The sequence below is a fragment of the Tupaia chinensis genome, unplaced genomic scaffold (genome assembly GCF_000334495.1).
Source record: "Tupaia chinensis unplaced genomic scaffold, TupChi_1.0 Scaffold000416_1, whole genome shotgun sequence".
Lineage (NCBI taxonomy): Eukaryota > Metazoa > Chordata > Mammalia > Scandentia > Tupaiidae > Tupaia > Tupaia belangeri.
Genome location: NW_006159921.1, coordinates 861381 through 877646, shown reverse-complemented (window position 1 = coordinate 877646; position 16266 = coordinate 861381). Strand labels below are relative to the sequence as shown.

The following is a 16266-nucleotide window of genomic DNA, read 5'->3' as shown; positions in this document are numbered from 1 at the left end:
GGGGCCCTACAGTAAAAACCTCTCAAAAAAAAAAAAAAAAAAAAAAAAAACAATAATAATAAATGTTAGCACCAGAGAGTGGCACAACAGTAAAGCTCAGTGCTCTCTGAGGCTGACCCACATGGAAGGGTTCTAGGTTCATGTCCAGAGACCTCCCTGAGTGTGCTGGGCACACACAGGAATATATGTACAGTTGGCTGAATCTGGGAGTAGGTCTCAGAGTTGAGACCCTGTTAGGGGAACTGTCTCACTGTCTCTCTCTATCTCTCTTTCTGTCTCTCTTGCTCATGGAAGAAATACACTTTTTAAAAAGTAAAACAAATTCTCTACAGAAATCATGCCCAAGTTCAAACAACGAAGAAGAAAGTTAAAAGCCAAAGCCAAGAGATTATTCAGGAAAAAAGAAGCCTCTCACTTCCAGTCCAAGATAATTACACCTCCTCCTCCACCACCCTCGCCAGAAAGGTAAGGCATAATATAGAACAGAAAAAATAGGAAGCACAAAAACTACTACTCCTCTCCCCCACTCTGCCGCTTCTCCCCTCCGCAGCATCCGTTCCCTTCCTTCCTCAGTGCATTGGGAAGACAAGCCAGTGTGGACCGACCTGGCACCAGTTCTTCCTCTGGAAAGACTGCCAGGTGGGAGGCAGCAATGAATGTGGATCATGAAGTTAACCTTAGTGGAGGAAATTTGAGTTCAAAAAATGCTGGTGGAAAGTCAAGTGTGAAATTTGGGGTCCTCTTCCAGTATGACAGATGTGCCAACCTCTTTTAAGCATTGGTGGGAACTCACTAAGCTGCCAAACGAAGGAAGAGCGAACACCAGGGAGCTACTTTTGCAAAGTGTTCACAATGATGTTGACATTATTTTGCGGCAAGATTAATGTGGTTCTCATATCTTTGTGTATTGCTATTTTTTGTTTCTGGTAAACTGGAATGTTAAGTCAAAGGACAAACATATGAGCATACTTAATGTATTTTTATATAACTTTGTAAACAAAAGGAGACACAAATTTTAGAAGTCTCTTCTTTTTTATATCTCAAAACAAAATTTATGTATTACACTGTAAAATAAACAAAACCTATCATTTTTCTCAGGAATTTGGTTGAGCAATGTAGGCAATGAGGCTTTTTTTTTGGTTTCATAAGCCATTCTTAGATAATTTCTACAGATATTTGATATTCTGATATTCCGTGAAAGCAAGATGCAAACTTAAGACCAGCTACCTATAAGAAATATGTTTATGTAATAAAGACATGCAATTGTCTTAAAAAAATAGTAAATAGACCATAGCTTATCATAGAGTCACCAGATTTAGCAAATAAAAATACAGAACACCCAGTTAAATTTTAATTTCAAATAAACATTTTTTTTAAAGAGAGATTCTTGCTATAGGGAACATGCACTCACTGGAGAGATAGAAACAGAAAATGAGAAATAACCCCTGGGGGAATGGCCATGCTGCAATCTCTTCTCCTCCATTCTCCTCTCTGGATTTTGGAGTTTCAAGATGCTGGGTCTGATAACCATGGTAGGCCATATGGGAGTTCAGCATCTTAACTACCACACCACCTGCTGGCCTAAACAATGATTTTTTTAAAGAATTATTTTATTTTATTTCACTTTATTTATTTACTTATTTATTTTAATTTGACCAGAGAAGGAGAGAGAAAGTGAGAAAGTAAGGCCAAGTGGGAGTCCAGCATCCTTAACCATCACACCACCTGCCAGCTTCTAAACAATAATTTTTTATATAAGTATGTCCCATGCAACATTTGGAATATACTTGTACTAAAAATTATTTATCTTTTATCTGAAATTAAATTTTAATTAGACATCCTGAACTTTTTAAACATTTTTTATTAACTTTATTTATTTATTTATTTATTCATTTTAATTTGGCCAGAGAGGGATAGGGTGACAGAGAGAGAGAGAGGGAAAGTGAGAAAGCAAGCTGTCAGGTCCAGGACTTGAACCATGGTAGCCATGTGGGAGTCCAGCACCATTAACTACCATGCCACCTGCCGGCCCCAGCATACTAAATTTTTTTTCAAAGGTTTTTTGCTATGGGGTGCATGAGCTCACCAGAAAGACAGAGAGACAGAGAGGAAAGCAAGAAATCACCCCCAGGGGGATGGCCTTGCCACACAATCCCTTCTCCATTCTCCTCTCGGGATCTTGGGCATGCACGCACATGCACCTGGCATGAGTTTAAGCCACCAGGTCCGGGACTTGAACCGTGATTGATTACATGGGAGTACAGTGACATAGCCGTTACACCAACTGCTGGTGCTGACATCCTGAATATTATGTGACACCATAGTTTAAGAGTTCAAGTGAAGTGAAAATCACAAGGAATTTTGTTCAAATGCATAGTAACTATATTATCTCCTTTCCTGGTAAATTGCATAAATCTGGCAACTAAATATAAAAGAATAGGATAGGCTAGAATTTAAATTTTAGTTTTGGTAAAGTTTGCTCATTTATTCTCTAGGACTCACAATTTACATGTAGTATTGTGAGTTCCAGGACCCCTGGGGTGCTAATTTTCACAAAAATTTATGCTTTATATGCTTCTTTGTTGTAATAGCTCTCTTTACAAAATTTTTTTATTAAAGAATTATTCATTTTATTATATTTATTTTTTAAAAAGAATTATTAATTTATTAATTCATTTTTTTCATTTGACCAGAGAGAGAGAGAGAGAGAGTGAGAAAGTGAGAGAGCATACCACTATATCTGGGACTCCAACCATGGTTGGCCATGTGGGAGTCTCCAGAGCCTTAACCACACCACCAGCTGTTCCCCTGTATTTATTATTTTAATTTGCTACTGGGCACAGGCTCTTACCAGAGAGAAGAACAGGGAAGAGAGTGGGGGAGGGGGAGTGAGAAAGCGAGCCACCAGGTCTGGGACTTGAACTGTAGTTGGCCATGTGTGAGTCCAGTACCTAATTCACCATACTACCTGCTTGCCCCTACAAATTTTTTTTAAAAACAGAAACCTTCAAAAACCATTAACTGCAGGGCCAGCAGGTGGTGTGGTGATTAAAGGTGCTGGATTCCCACATGGCCGACTATGGTTCGAGTCCCGGTCCTGGTGGCTTACTTTCTCACTCTTTCTCTCTCACACACATACTCTATCCCTCTCTGGTCAAATTAAAATAAATAAATAAATGGATAAATAAAGTTAAATAAAATAATTCTTTAAACAAAATAAAGCTGTAACTGCAATGCCATCCTTGACTCTTCTCTCTCTCCTGAATGTTGTAAAAGCCCCCCCATCCTCTTATTTCTGTCATTACCCCCTCTGCTGTGCATTCTCAACACACCAGCCAGAGTCAGCCTGTTAAAATCATAAGCCATGTTGCTCCTCTGCTCAAAACTCTCCAATGGCTTCCTCTCCCAGAATAATAATTAAATCCTGAGTTTCACTCACAAGACCTTTATGATCTGACTCTGAACTTATTTCCTAATTCGCTTCCCTCAGTCTCTCCTAATCACCCAGACCTCCTCACTGTTCCTCAAATACTTCAGGCAGATTCCTTCTCAGGGCCTTTGCACTTATTAGTGCCTCTCTCTGGATTGCTCTTACCCCAGATAATTGCAGTGCTAATAACATCCTTACTTCCTTTAGATTTTTTTCTCAAAAGTCATCTTCTTGGTGAGACTTTCCTAGCTTCTCTATCTAAAATTTCACCTCTATTCACCACATCACATTCCCTGCCTCTTTATCTTTTTGTTATTTAACAATCAATTTTTTAATTATTTGTTTTTTTAGAGTTATTTCATTTAACTTTATTTATTTTAATTTGACCAGAGAGAGAGAGAGAGACTGAGCAAGAGAGTGAGAGTGAGAGAGAGAGGGAAAGTGGGATGGGACCAGCAGTTAGCGTAATGGCTATGTCGCTGGACTCCCATGTAGTCAACCGCGGTTCGAGTCCCGGACCCGGTGGCTTGGACTCACGCCGGGCGTGTGCTTGTGTGTACGTGCCCAAGATCCCAAGAGGAGAATGGAGGAGAAGGGATTGCGGCATGGCCATCCCCCCTGGGGAGTGATTTCTCACTTTCTGTGTCCCTGTCTGGCAAGCGCAGGTGCCCTGTAGACAAAAATAAATTAATTAATTAATTAAAATTAAAAAATGTCTTTGGCATTAGGGTGCTTCTACTCCTGAATCATACTATAAAACTGCCTCTTATTTAATGAAAGTCTACTCTTCTTTCTTAGGGGTTTTGAATTCTTTGATTTTGTTTTTCCTACAGAGTGGTTACTTCTTCAATAGATACACCCTATGGCAGAAGCTGGCTAAGATCACTCTGGCAATTTAAATTTTTCAATATCAAAGATACAATAAGACTTTGGACAAGCAGAGTGTGGTCTATGTACAGATGGTGCCAGAACTGCATAGCCCAGGTGTGTATTCGACAAACTTTCAGCAATGCTGTTTTTCTACGCACTTGGTGTTCATATTCACATGTACATATGCTCAGGTGAGCACAACACTCAGGCTAAACTCAGATAAGATGAAATCATGGGGTCATGTCTGCTTTGCTTCTATAAAACAAACACTGAACCACTTTATTTACTTTTTTCTTGTCCGTATTATACTGATCATACAATTCAGACATGTTTATTTATGAATTTCAGAGTTTAGAAGTATGGAAAGATACCATCTTTCCATCCTGTATTTGCCACCAAGAACTTGACAGGTTAAAGCAACAGTTTTGCATCTTGGAAGGTGAATTATGCAAACTCCAGGAAACACTGAAGGTTGGTATTGTCAAATAAAAAACAAATCTGAAATTAGGTAAGGAGAGATGGTTTGAAAAGACTATTGTGGGACCAGCAGTTGGTGTATTGGCTATGTTGCTGGACTCCCATGTAGTCGATCATGGTTCAAGTCCCAGACCTGGTGGCTTAAACTCACACCAGGCACATGTACGTGCGTGCCCAAGATCCTGAAAGGAGAATGAAGGAGAAGGGATTGTGGCAAGGCCATCCCTCCTGGGGGGTGATTTTTCATTTTCTGTCTCTCTGTCTGTCTCTGTCTTTCTGGCAAGCACACACACCCTATAGCAAAAACCTCTCCAAAAGAAAAGACTATTACAACAGAGGAAATGAATGGTCTGGCCATTAGATCTATAAGCATGTCAAATATCAGGTACAAAGAACTTTTCTTTCTTTTTATTTATTTATTTATTTTTTGTCAGAGGGCATGCACACTTTTTTGGGGGGAGTGCAAAAGCATCCTCCATGGGGGATGGACACACTGCCATCCCTTCTCCATGTCTGCCTCCTTTCAGATCTTTTGGACACAATACATATACCCAGCATATTTTTCTTTTTATAAAAAATTATTCATTTTAATTTTTATTTGAGAGGTTTTTATCTTAGGGCATGTGTGCTGGGGGGGATGTTGGGTGGGGACACAGAAGCAGTGAGAGGGAAAGTGAGAAATCACCCCTAAGGGGAATGGCCATGATACAAATCCTTCTCCATTCTCCTTCTGGGATCTTGGGCACACACATGCGCTAGTGTGATTTTCAAGCCACTGGGTCTAGGACTCAAACATGGTTGACCACATGGGAGTCTGGCAATATAACCACTAAGCCATCTACTCGCCCCTATTATTACCATTTTATAGTTTGCTTATAGGGCAGGGCTGATAGGTGGTGTGGCGTTTAAGGGCATTGGACTTCCACATGGCCGACTGCAGTTCAAGTCTCAGACTTGGTGGCTTGCTTTCTCACTCTCCCTCTCTCTCTCTCTCTCTCTCTCTATCCTTCTCTGGTAAACTTTTAAAATAGATAAAGTTCAATAAAAATAATTCTAAAAAAAAAAATTTGCTATAGGGTTTATGTGCACTCACCAGAGAAAGTAAGAAAACAAGCCACCAGGCCTGGCACTTAAACCATGGTCTGCCATGTGGGAGTCCAGTGCCTCAACCACTACAAGAAGGGGTCTGCTGGCCTCTTTCCCAGTGTGGCTTTCCTTTTTTTTTTTTTTTTTTAAGATTTTATTGAACTTTATTTATTTAGTTAGTTTTTAATTTTAGACCAGAGTAATAGAATGAGAATGAGAGAGAGGGAAAGTGAGAAAGCAAGCCACCAGGTCCGGGACTAGAACCACAGTTGGCCATGTGGGAGTCCAGTATTCTTAACCACCACACCACCTGCCAGCCCCTTTTCTTCCTTTCTTTTTTTTGAAGAGTGTTTTTTTGTTTTGTTTTGTTTTTCCTCTAGGGTATTTGCACTCACTGGAGTGCAAAGAGATGCAAAATGCAAAGTGAAAGTGAGGAATCACCCCCCCCCCCCAGGGGAGTGGCCATACTGCAATCCTTTCTCCTCCATTCTCCTCTCAGGATTTTGCGCATGCACGCACACTTGCCTGGTGTGAGTTTCAAGCTGGCTGAGTCTGGGACTCTAACCATGGTTGGCCATGTGGGAGTCCGGTGCCATAACCATTATGCCACCTTCACCCCCACACCCCGCCTCCAGTGTGTTTTTCAAGCGGCAGTTCTGGGACTCAAACTGCAGAGTGGGGACTCAAACTGCAGAGTTGGCCATGTGGGATCTAGCCACCTTAATCACCACACCACCAGCCTGCCCGGCTTTTCTTTTATAGAAAGGAGTAAACAAGCTAGAAGTAACCAGATGTGAGATGAATGGGTGGGATTATCAGAGTGCACAGTTGATCTGATCCAGAAGGATGCCCCACCCCCTTCCAGGTCAGCCAATTTTTGGGAGGAGCCATTTAGGAGATATTATATAGCAGTCCAGTGCTTAATTAAGCCCAAGAGCAGATTAAGGTCCAAGGGCTTGTGGTGAAAGGAGAGAGACTGACCAAAGTTTGATCAAGGCAAACTAGTGGTTTATTTTGAATATTTGTGCGTGTTTGATGTCTGTCTTCCCTCCTCAGACTAACAACTCCACATGATAACAGACAGGGCTCACTTTGTGCCCTCAGTTCCTGGCACATAGCACATACAAAACAAACATCGGAACCAGCAGATGATGGAGCAGTTACATCACTGGACTCCCACATGGTTGACCATAGTTCGAGTCCCAGACCTGGTGGCTTTAAAATCATGCCAAGTGTGTGTATGTGTGTGCCCAAGATCCCAGGAGAAGAATGGAGAAGGGATTGCAGCATGGCCACCGCCCCCAGGGGGTCATTTCTCACTTTCCTTCTCACGTTCTGTCTGTCTCTGTCTCTGGAGAGCACACGTGCCCTAAGGGAAAAACCTCTAAAAATAAATAAACAAACAAACATGAATGACCAAATGAATGGAATAGAGAAATTTGGGATAATGAGAAAATATGAAGCACATGATACACCAAGAAAATAATTCAATACATAGTAGTTATTATTTTGATGATTCTCAGTCACAAGAACCAAATTAATCTGCTACTCATTTGCCAAATGTAATGTCTTCTTCCAGACCATCTCAGCAAATTCTTATTGTCCAAGCTGTTGTCAAACGTGTCACATGAATGGTAAACTTACAAACATACCTGCCTCTGCTCTAACCACCCCTGGAGAGTCCAGAGCAGCACTTCTTCCCAAGCTGCCGCAGCCAGCCAGCCTTCCTCCTCCTCCACCTCCGCCTCCTCCACCTCCACCTCTGCCCCCTCCTCCACCACCACTAGCACCTTCGTTGCTCAGAAAATCCAGTCTCACCAAAGCACTTCAGGTAGGAAACAATCAAATAATGGTATATCTTGGTCAGTGTGTAATATGGGAATAAGGTCAAGTGACATTTTAAGACTCAGCTAAAGGCCTAGTTAAGAAGGCTATATTTTGTTTTGATTCCGTATCTTAATTATATCAATTATTTTATTTTTAAAAACAGACCCAGAGAACTTACAAAAGCTAGATTTAGAAATGATAGTTATTTTTTTAATGGACATATAAATGAAACCCTATAGAGTGGAAGATTCCTATTAGCTTCTCAGCATATCAGTTTACCAAAAGGAATACTTCTTTAGTAAGCTAGATTAAAAACAGATTGCTTAGTAAATGAAATAAGAACAGAAAGAGTTGGTGTATTTTAAAGTTTAATGTCATTAGTCTGGAAAATGAGTCTCTATTATAGCTACTTATCTCCCTAGGGGACTAGAATATTTGTGAATCACTAAGATGGGCATGCCCCTGTTTTAAACTCTGCTAAATTTTCACTACAGATACATTTGTTTTAAAATACCTGAGTTAAATCCAGAGCCTACTGTTACATTTGCCATAACACATACCTCTCTGACTATACATTCTTGCTCTATGGGATATTGCTCTGCCAAATATTTTTCAACAACCTTAGCATCCCTGGGTACTGAAAATAGGATCATTCTTAGTTGAGTGGAAAGAATTTAATAGCTTCTAGGGTACGTAGGAGTTAACTCTTAACTCTGAGTCTGAGTCTCTAAAGAGTCTGCATCTCTAAAACCTAGATTTAGGTTGGCATTTTACTAGTTTCAATTGAATTCTAACTTTTCCATATATTTTAAGCCTGGACCATTAAGAAAAGATGGACCCATGCAGATAACAGTTAAAGATCTACTGACTGTGAAATTAAAAAAGACACAGAGTTTGGAAGAAAGAAGGAAGGTAAGATGTCCCTGACCACACATATGGTCTTTCTGCTTTTAACCTGATTATTCCATTATAAAATAAGCATAAGTAGTTATTCAAAGTAGTTGATGCTGTATTTTAGTGGTTTTGGATCTCTTCAATGAAATGTGTAGATCCCAAAATTATTATTATTTTTAAGTAAGTATTTATTTAATTATTATTAATTTGCTATAGGGCAAACAAATATGGTCACCAGAAAGAGAGAGAGTGAGAAAGCAAGTCACCATGTCTGGGACCTTAACCGTGATTGACCATGTGGGAGTCTAGCACCATGCCATTGGCTCATCTATTCCCAAAATTACTCAGTTAGCCAATTTTATGGACCAAACATTAGTCTGAAGAGGTACATACTTTGAAGCTTTGAAATAAAAACTGAACAGAGTGGGCCAGCAGATGGCGTGGTGGCTGAGGCGCTAGACTTCCACATGGCTGACCACAGTTCAACTTCTGGATCTGGCAGCTTGCTTTCTCACTTTTTCTCTCTCTCTCTGGTGAACACACATGTCCAGTAGCAAATTTTTAAATAATAATAATAAAATAAAATAAATGATTCTTTTTTAAAAAAAGAATTTATTTATTCATTCATTTTTATTTTTAATTTGACCATAGAGAGATACAGAGAGAGAGAGGGAAAGGGAGAGCAAGCCAACAGGTCCAGGACTCGAACCACGGTTGGCCATGTGGGAGTGTCCAGTGCCTTAACCATCATATCACCTGCTGGTCCCAAATGATTCTTTTTTTAAAAAGAAAACAAATGAATAGCGGATGTGTTTTACATATACTCAGTAGTCAGACATTTACTGTTTCAACATGTTTATATTTTCAGTGATATTTTATAATGTGTTTTTAATAATGTCTCATTTTATCATTAAAGCTTGTACCATCACCAAAGGCACGGAATCCACTAGTTACTGTCTCTGACTTGCAACGCGTTACCCTGAAACCTAACTCCAAAGTGTTATCAACTCACGTAACAAACGTCTTAATGTAAGAAATTGCATAGTGTTATACAATACGGCTGCTTAAAAGAATAATATTGTGGGGCCAGCAGGTGGCATGGTGGTTAGGGCACTGGTGAGTTGCTTTCTCACTTTCCCTTTCTCTCTTTCTTTTTCACTGCTCTCTCTCTGGTCATATTAAAATAAATAAATAAAGTTAAATAAAATAATTCTTTTAAAAAATAATAGATTTAGGGGAGGAAATAGAAATGCTATCAAGAATTTTTTTAAAGAATTATTTTATTTAACTTTATTTATTATTATTATCATTATTATTTTCCAGTTTGATCAGAGAGAGAGAGGAAGGGAACAAGTAAGCCACCAGGTCAGAGACTTGAACCACAGTCGGCCATGTGGGAGTCCAGCACCTTTAACCCCCATGCCACTTGCCGGCCCCTGCTATCAAGATTTTAGGGGCCCATGGGGCCGGCAAGTAGCATGGTGGTTAAAGGCGCTGGACTCCCACATGGCCGACTGTGGTTCAAGTCTCTGACCTGGTGGCTTACTTGTTCCCTTCCTCTCTCTCTCTGTCTCTCTCGAATCAAACTGGAAAATAATAATGATAATAATAAATAAAGTTAAATAAAAATAATTATTTAAAAATAAAAGATTTTAGGGGCCCATGGGGCCGGCAAGTAGCATGGTGGTTAAAGGCGCTGGACTCCCACATGACCGACCACGGTTCCAGTCTTGGACCTGGTGGTGGCTTGCTTTCTCACTTTCTCTCTCTCTCTCCCTGGTCAAGGTTTTTGAAATAGATTAATTAAATTAAATACATTATTATTTTTGAAAAAGAATTTTAAAAACAGACTAATTTCAGAAATAATAAAATATGAAAGCTAGTTATGTCTTAGAATCTAGGAAAGATGTGTTGTATATAAGTGTGCATGTGTGTGTGAGTGCCTGTATATAATCATATTATAGACACAGTTATAGCTTTTCTAACTTAATATGCCATGAACTTTTCTCCATCATATTCAAAATAGCTTAAAGAATAATTTTTACTTTTTCAATATATGCACTTCAGTTGTATATAAATTTCAGAGATAAAATTCAGGTTTTTTAAAAAATTATTTAATTTTATTTATCATTATCATTATTATTTTTTTAATTCGCTGCAGGGCATGTGGATTTACCAGAGAAAGACAGAAAGAGAGAGAAAGTGAGAAAGCAAGCCACCAGGCCCAGGATTCGAACCACAGTCAGCCATGTGGGAGTCCAGAGCCTCAACCACCACACCACCTGCTGGACCCCTAAAATCCAGTTTTGAGACATTTAAGTTATTTATGATTTTCCTTCTTTCTTTTTTTTGTTTTGGAGAGGTTTTTGCTACATGTGCTTGCCAGAAAGACAGACGGAGAGATAGAAAGCAAGAAATCACCCCCTAGGGGGGATGGCTATGCTGTAATCCCTTCTCCTCTATTCTCCTCTCGGGATCTTGGGCATGCATGCACATGCACCTGGCGCAAGTTTAAGCCACTGGATCTGGGACTCAAACCGTGTCAACTACATGGGACCCCAGCAACATAGCCATTATGCCAACCGTTGGTCCCAAATATTCTAAATTCTTTATCAGACATTTCCATGATTTCCATTGAACTGTCTGTGGATGAAGAGGAGTTATTCTTTTCCTTTGGAGGAGAGGTATTTTCTTGCTTTCCCATATTTCTTGTGACCCTGCAGTGATTTTTAGTCATCTGATGGATGGTATATTTCTTCCTAATTCTTGAAATTAATATGAGTGTTCCAGAACGTGCAGAGGAGGTAATCTGGAATCTCTCTGCCGTTCTATTTTTATCCTTTTGTGTAGCAGATTCGATGGATATTGAGGAATATGTTAACCCTAATAGTATTTTGATATTTGGCAATAGTTCCCTTAGATCCGTCTAGAAACAGAGTGAATGGAGATTGAGTAGCAGAGTGATGAGATAAAAGAAAAAGAAAAGGAAACAGAGAGAAGGAGAAAAAAAAGGAAAAAATAAATCTCACAAAGAAACAGAGAGAAAAAGGAAACAAAAATAAAAGACAACCCCCCAAAAAATTTTTTTTAAAAAAAGCAAAAATAAAAAACTGTGCAGCATGCTCACGTGCCGTGCAAAATCACTAGTTCTCAGGAGCCATGGAGGAGTCTTCTTCTGAAGGCCTGCCTCTTGCCTCTCCACTCAAGTTTGGGGGCTGGAGGCTGAATTATTAGTAGAAAATCTTCATTTCTCTTTTTTCCCTGAAATCACTAGTTTTCAGGAGCCACGGAGGACAAACCCCTATTTTTTTAAAAATAATTATTTATTTTATTTTATTCATTCATTTAATTTTTTTAAATTTGACCATAGAGAGACAGAGGGTGAGAGTGAGAGAGAGAGGAAGTGAGAAAGCAAGCCACCAGATTAAGGACTTGAACCCTGGTCAGCCATGTAGGAGTGTCCAGCACCTTAACCACCACGCCAACTGCTGGTCCCAACAAACCCCTATTTTTTAATGTAACATATAGAACTACTTTCTAGGAAGCTGCCTATAGAAATGACTGTTCTGCTTTGGGAAAAAAATGATACAGTCTAGCATATTCTAATTTTGATATCTTTATTTTATCAGTACTCCTGGTAAAAGCCAGACAGATCTGAGAAAACTGCTTAGAAAAGTGGATGTAGAAAGGTAATACATTCTCTTATCCTTGTGCTTTCTAAATTCATATGAAAAGTTGACATAAAACACAGCTCCTAATGTTTTTAACATCTTTGCAGGAGCCCAGGTGGAACTCCTCTTACCAATAAAGAAAATATGGAAACAGGAACTGGATTGACTCCCGTAATGACCCGAGCCTTGAGGAAAAAATTTCAGGTAAGCATTTAGGAAAACAAATTGGTTGCTTCTCTAGAAAGATAGTTTCTTTGGAATCATAATAAAATTTAGCTTTTTAAATAACAACACTAATTATTAAATAGTACCTTATGCTTTACAAAGCACTTTCATATTTAGGCTTCAAAAACTTCTATGAGGTATAACTAGGATTATCATCTCCACTTTATCAATGAATGCCTGATCTTATTAATTTGTTTAATAAATATTTACTGGGGCCAGCAGGTGGCACAGTGGCTAAGGGCGCTGGATTCCCACATTATCAATCACGGTTCGAGTCCTGGACTCGGCAGCTTGCTTTCTCGCTTTTCTCTCTCTCTCTCTCTCTCTCTCTCGTCAAATTAAAATAATAATAGTAATTATAATAACAAATGAAATCAATTAAATAAATAATTCTGTAAGTAAATAAATAAATATTTACTAAGCACTTCCTATACACCATGCACTATGCCAGAGTACTAGGGGTATAGTGGTAAGTAAAAGTAGACACAGATCTACTGTCTTGGAGCTTTCAGTCTAGTGAGGAAAATAGACATTAGTCGAATAATCTCATATTTGTATCATTCTGCACTGCAGTAAGTGCTGTGAAGGAACAGAACAAGGTTCTGTAGGAATCAACAGAGGAACTTGATCTACCCTGGGTGACTTAGGAAGGATTCCCTTGAGTTATGATGCTTGAGGTGAGAGCTGAAAGACAAATAGGCACTAATTTGTAAGTAACTGTGCGGTGTGGAAAGGGTCCAGCATGGATGTCACAAAGGAGAGAGTTCCAGGGAAAAAACAGCATGTTTAATGGTCCCATTGTGGGAGAGATCATTGTCTACCCAAGGAACTGAACAGTGACCAGTATGGCTATAACATAGAAAAGGGAGTCTGGGGAACCAGCAGTTAGAGTAATGGCTATGTCGCTGGACTCCCATGTAGTCGACCTCGGTTCGCGTCCCGAACTCGGTGGCTTAAAACTCATGCCGGGTGCGTGTGCGTGCGTGCCCAAGATCCTGAGAGGAGAACGGAGGAGAAGGGATTGCGGCATGACCATCCCCCCTGGGGGGTGATTTCTCGCTTTCTGTCTCTCTGTCTCTCTCTGTCTTTCTGGCAAGCGCATGCGCCCTATAGCAAAAACCTCTCCAAAAAAAAAGAAAAGGGAGTCTGATGTTTTTTGAAGACAGAGATGGAGACAGAGGCAGGAGTCAGACCAAACAGGGTTGACGGGAAAAGGTCTTGGCAGCCTTCTTCTCTGTCACCTACTTGTATGAGCCACACACCAAATCCAGCAGATCAGCTGGCCCTGGTATGATATAGTCCAAACCCTGTTTGTCTTAATCATCTTCTGATCGCCTCTGTCATCTGATCTGTAAGGAGCGGTCATCCTTCCACCACGTCTACTACAGTGCTAGACTCTTTGAATATTGATTTCTTCTCCTCCTGGCAGCAGAGACACCACAGACCCCACTACTGTCACTCTCCCACCCCAACGCTATCTTCCTTTTTTTTTTTTTTGGAGAGGTTTTTTGCTATAGGGCACGTGCGCTCGCCAGAGAGAGAGACAGAAAGCGAGAAATCACCCCTCAGGGGGGGTGGCCATGCCGCAATCCCTTCTCCTCCATTCTCCTCTCTGGATCTTGGGCACGCATGCACACGCGCCCAGCTTGAGTTTAAGCCACTGGGTCCGGGACGCGAACCGTGTTTGACTAGGTGGGACTTCAGCGACATAGCCATTACGCTAACTGCTGGTCCCAACACTATCTTCCTTTTGTTCCCTCCTTAAAAGTTGGCCTTTTGGGGCCAACAGGTGGTATGGTAGTTAAAGGCACTGGACGCCCACGTGGTTGACCGCAGTTCAAGCCCCAGACCTGGCAGCTTGCTTTCTCACTTTTCTTCTCTCTCTCTCTCTCACTCTGTCCCTTTCTAGTCAAATTAAAATAAATAAAGCTAAATAAAATAATTCTTTAAAAAAAAAAAAAAAGAGTTTGTGCCTTTTGAGACCAGCAGATGCCATAACGGTTACGTTACTAGATTCCAACAGTCAACCATTTGAGTTTTAGACCCAGCAGCTTAAAACTCACACTGGGCATTTGTGCATACATGCCCAATATCCAATATCCTGAGAGGAGAATGGAGAAGGGATTGCAGTGTGGCCGTCCTTCCTGGGGTGTGATTTCTCACTTTCTCTGTCTCTGGTGAACACACATGCCCTGTAGCAAATATCTTTCTTAAAAAGAAAAAATTTTTGTAAAAAGTTCGTGCCTTTACTACGTGGGAGTCCAGCGACATAGCCATTACGCTAACTGCTGGTTCCCAAGAGTTCGTGCCTTTTGTGGGATGACTTGGTTTTTCTCTTTCCAATCTCCTCCCCTCTTGGAGCATTCAATGGGAGTCTACCCTCACTCACATTCCTTGGTGATACCAAAAATTGTAAAGGGTGGGGGCAAAGAGAAGAGGCCTCACTGAAGGACTTTTCCTACCCAGCCTTTAGGTTCCCTTTTTTCCTTAAACCTAAAGCAACTATGTCAGGTTTTGCATTTGGCTATAGGTAACAGAAATCTGACTATAGTAGCTTAATCAAAGAGGGCTTATTTTTCTTACCTAAATATTCCTTTGCGAGTAAGAAGTACTCATATTAGGGACCACCAGTTTGCATAATGGCTATGTCGCTGGACTCCCACGTAGTCGACCGTGGTTCGCGTCCCGGACCCGGTGGCTTAAAAACTCATGCCGGGTGCGTGCCAAGATCCCGAGAGGAGAATGGAGGAGAAGGGATTGCGGCGTGACCATCCCCCCTGGGGGGTGATTTCTCGCCTTCTGTTTCTATGTCTCTCTCTGTCTGTCTGGCAAGCGCACGCGCCCTATAGCTAAAACCTCTCCAAAAAAAAAAAAGTTAAAAAAAAAGAAGTACTCATGTTAGTACAACTAATATGAAGCTACTGCTCTTCCATCCTTAATGAGCAGTTTCCTGAAGCCTCATGGCTCTAGTCTTTAGACTCTGCATCCAGTATTACCTGTGAAAGATCTACATTTTGTGAGGAAGGATAGTTGTGTTGGTGAAAGTTATAATTCACATTATAACTGGAACTTTTTTTTTCCCCATAGCTGGCTCATCCTAGAAGCCCAACTCAAGCTCTGCCACTTTCTTCAAGCAGCTTTGATGAACAAAACTGATGCCAACTCTGCCTGTCTTCATGTGATGACCTATAAAATACATAAATATCCCAAATCCTTTTTTTTAATGTAGTAGGCTGTGTGTAAGTTTACTACTCTAATTTCATTTCAAGAATTAGATCATGGAGTTGGCTCCACAGCCTGGTTGTTGGAGCAGCTGGATCCCACCTGGCCAACCACTAGGTTCAAGTCTCAGACCTGGTGGCTTGAAGAACACACTAGGTACATGTATATATGTGCCTAAAATCCCAACAGGATGGGGAGGTAGAGGAGAGGGGATTGTGTGTGTGGGTGGGGGGGGTCACCATTTTTCCATGAGAGGTGCTTTCTCTTCTCTTTCTCTCTTCTCTCTGTTTCTCAATCTCTTTCTGACAAATGCGTGTGCCTTTTGGCCAGGAAAACAAAATCAAAAACAAAGTATTACACTTAACGAAAAGAGAGGCCAGCAGGTAGCATGATGGTTAAGGCACTGAATCCTACATGGCTGGTTCCACAGTTCAAATCCTGGACCCAGAAGCTTGAAAAATGCATTGTGCCTTTGTGTGCATGCCCAAAATCCCAAGAGGAGAATCAAGGAGAGGGTATTGCAGTGTGGCCATCCCCCCCAATAGGCGGTGATTTCGCTCTTTC

At 40.6% G+C, this 16266-nt stretch overlaps 1 protein-coding gene and 1 pseudogene across 1 annotated transcript in view; both read left to right on the top strand.

Moving 5' to 3' along the window:
• Positions 1 to 15847, top strand: part of PRR11 (proline rich 11) — a 22776-nt gene extending 6929 nt beyond the window's left edge. Inside the window, exons 2-10 of the mRNA XM_006154624.2 lie at positions 333 to 465; positions 4264 to 4414; positions 4649 to 4771; positions 7443 to 7694; positions 8504 to 8602; positions 9501 to 9613; positions 12214 to 12273; positions 12363 to 12459; positions 15568 to 15847. Of these exons, the coding sequence (XP_006154686.1) occupies positions 338 to 465; positions 4264 to 4414; positions 4649 to 4771; positions 7443 to 7694; positions 8504 to 8602; positions 9501 to 9613; positions 12214 to 12273; positions 12363 to 12459; positions 15568 to 15636 (1092 nt within the window). The 5' untranslated portion in view covers positions 333 to 337 and the 3' untranslated portion in view covers positions 15637 to 15847. The remainder of the gene's footprint in view (positions 1 to 332; positions 466 to 4263; positions 4415 to 4648; positions 4772 to 7442; positions 7695 to 8503; positions 8603 to 9500; positions 9614 to 12213; positions 12274 to 12362; positions 12460 to 15567) is intronic.
• On the top strand, positions 653 to 884 carry LOC102503414 (costars family protein ABRACL pseudogene; annotated as a pseudogene).
• Positions 15848 to 16266: the final 419 nt, after the last annotated feature.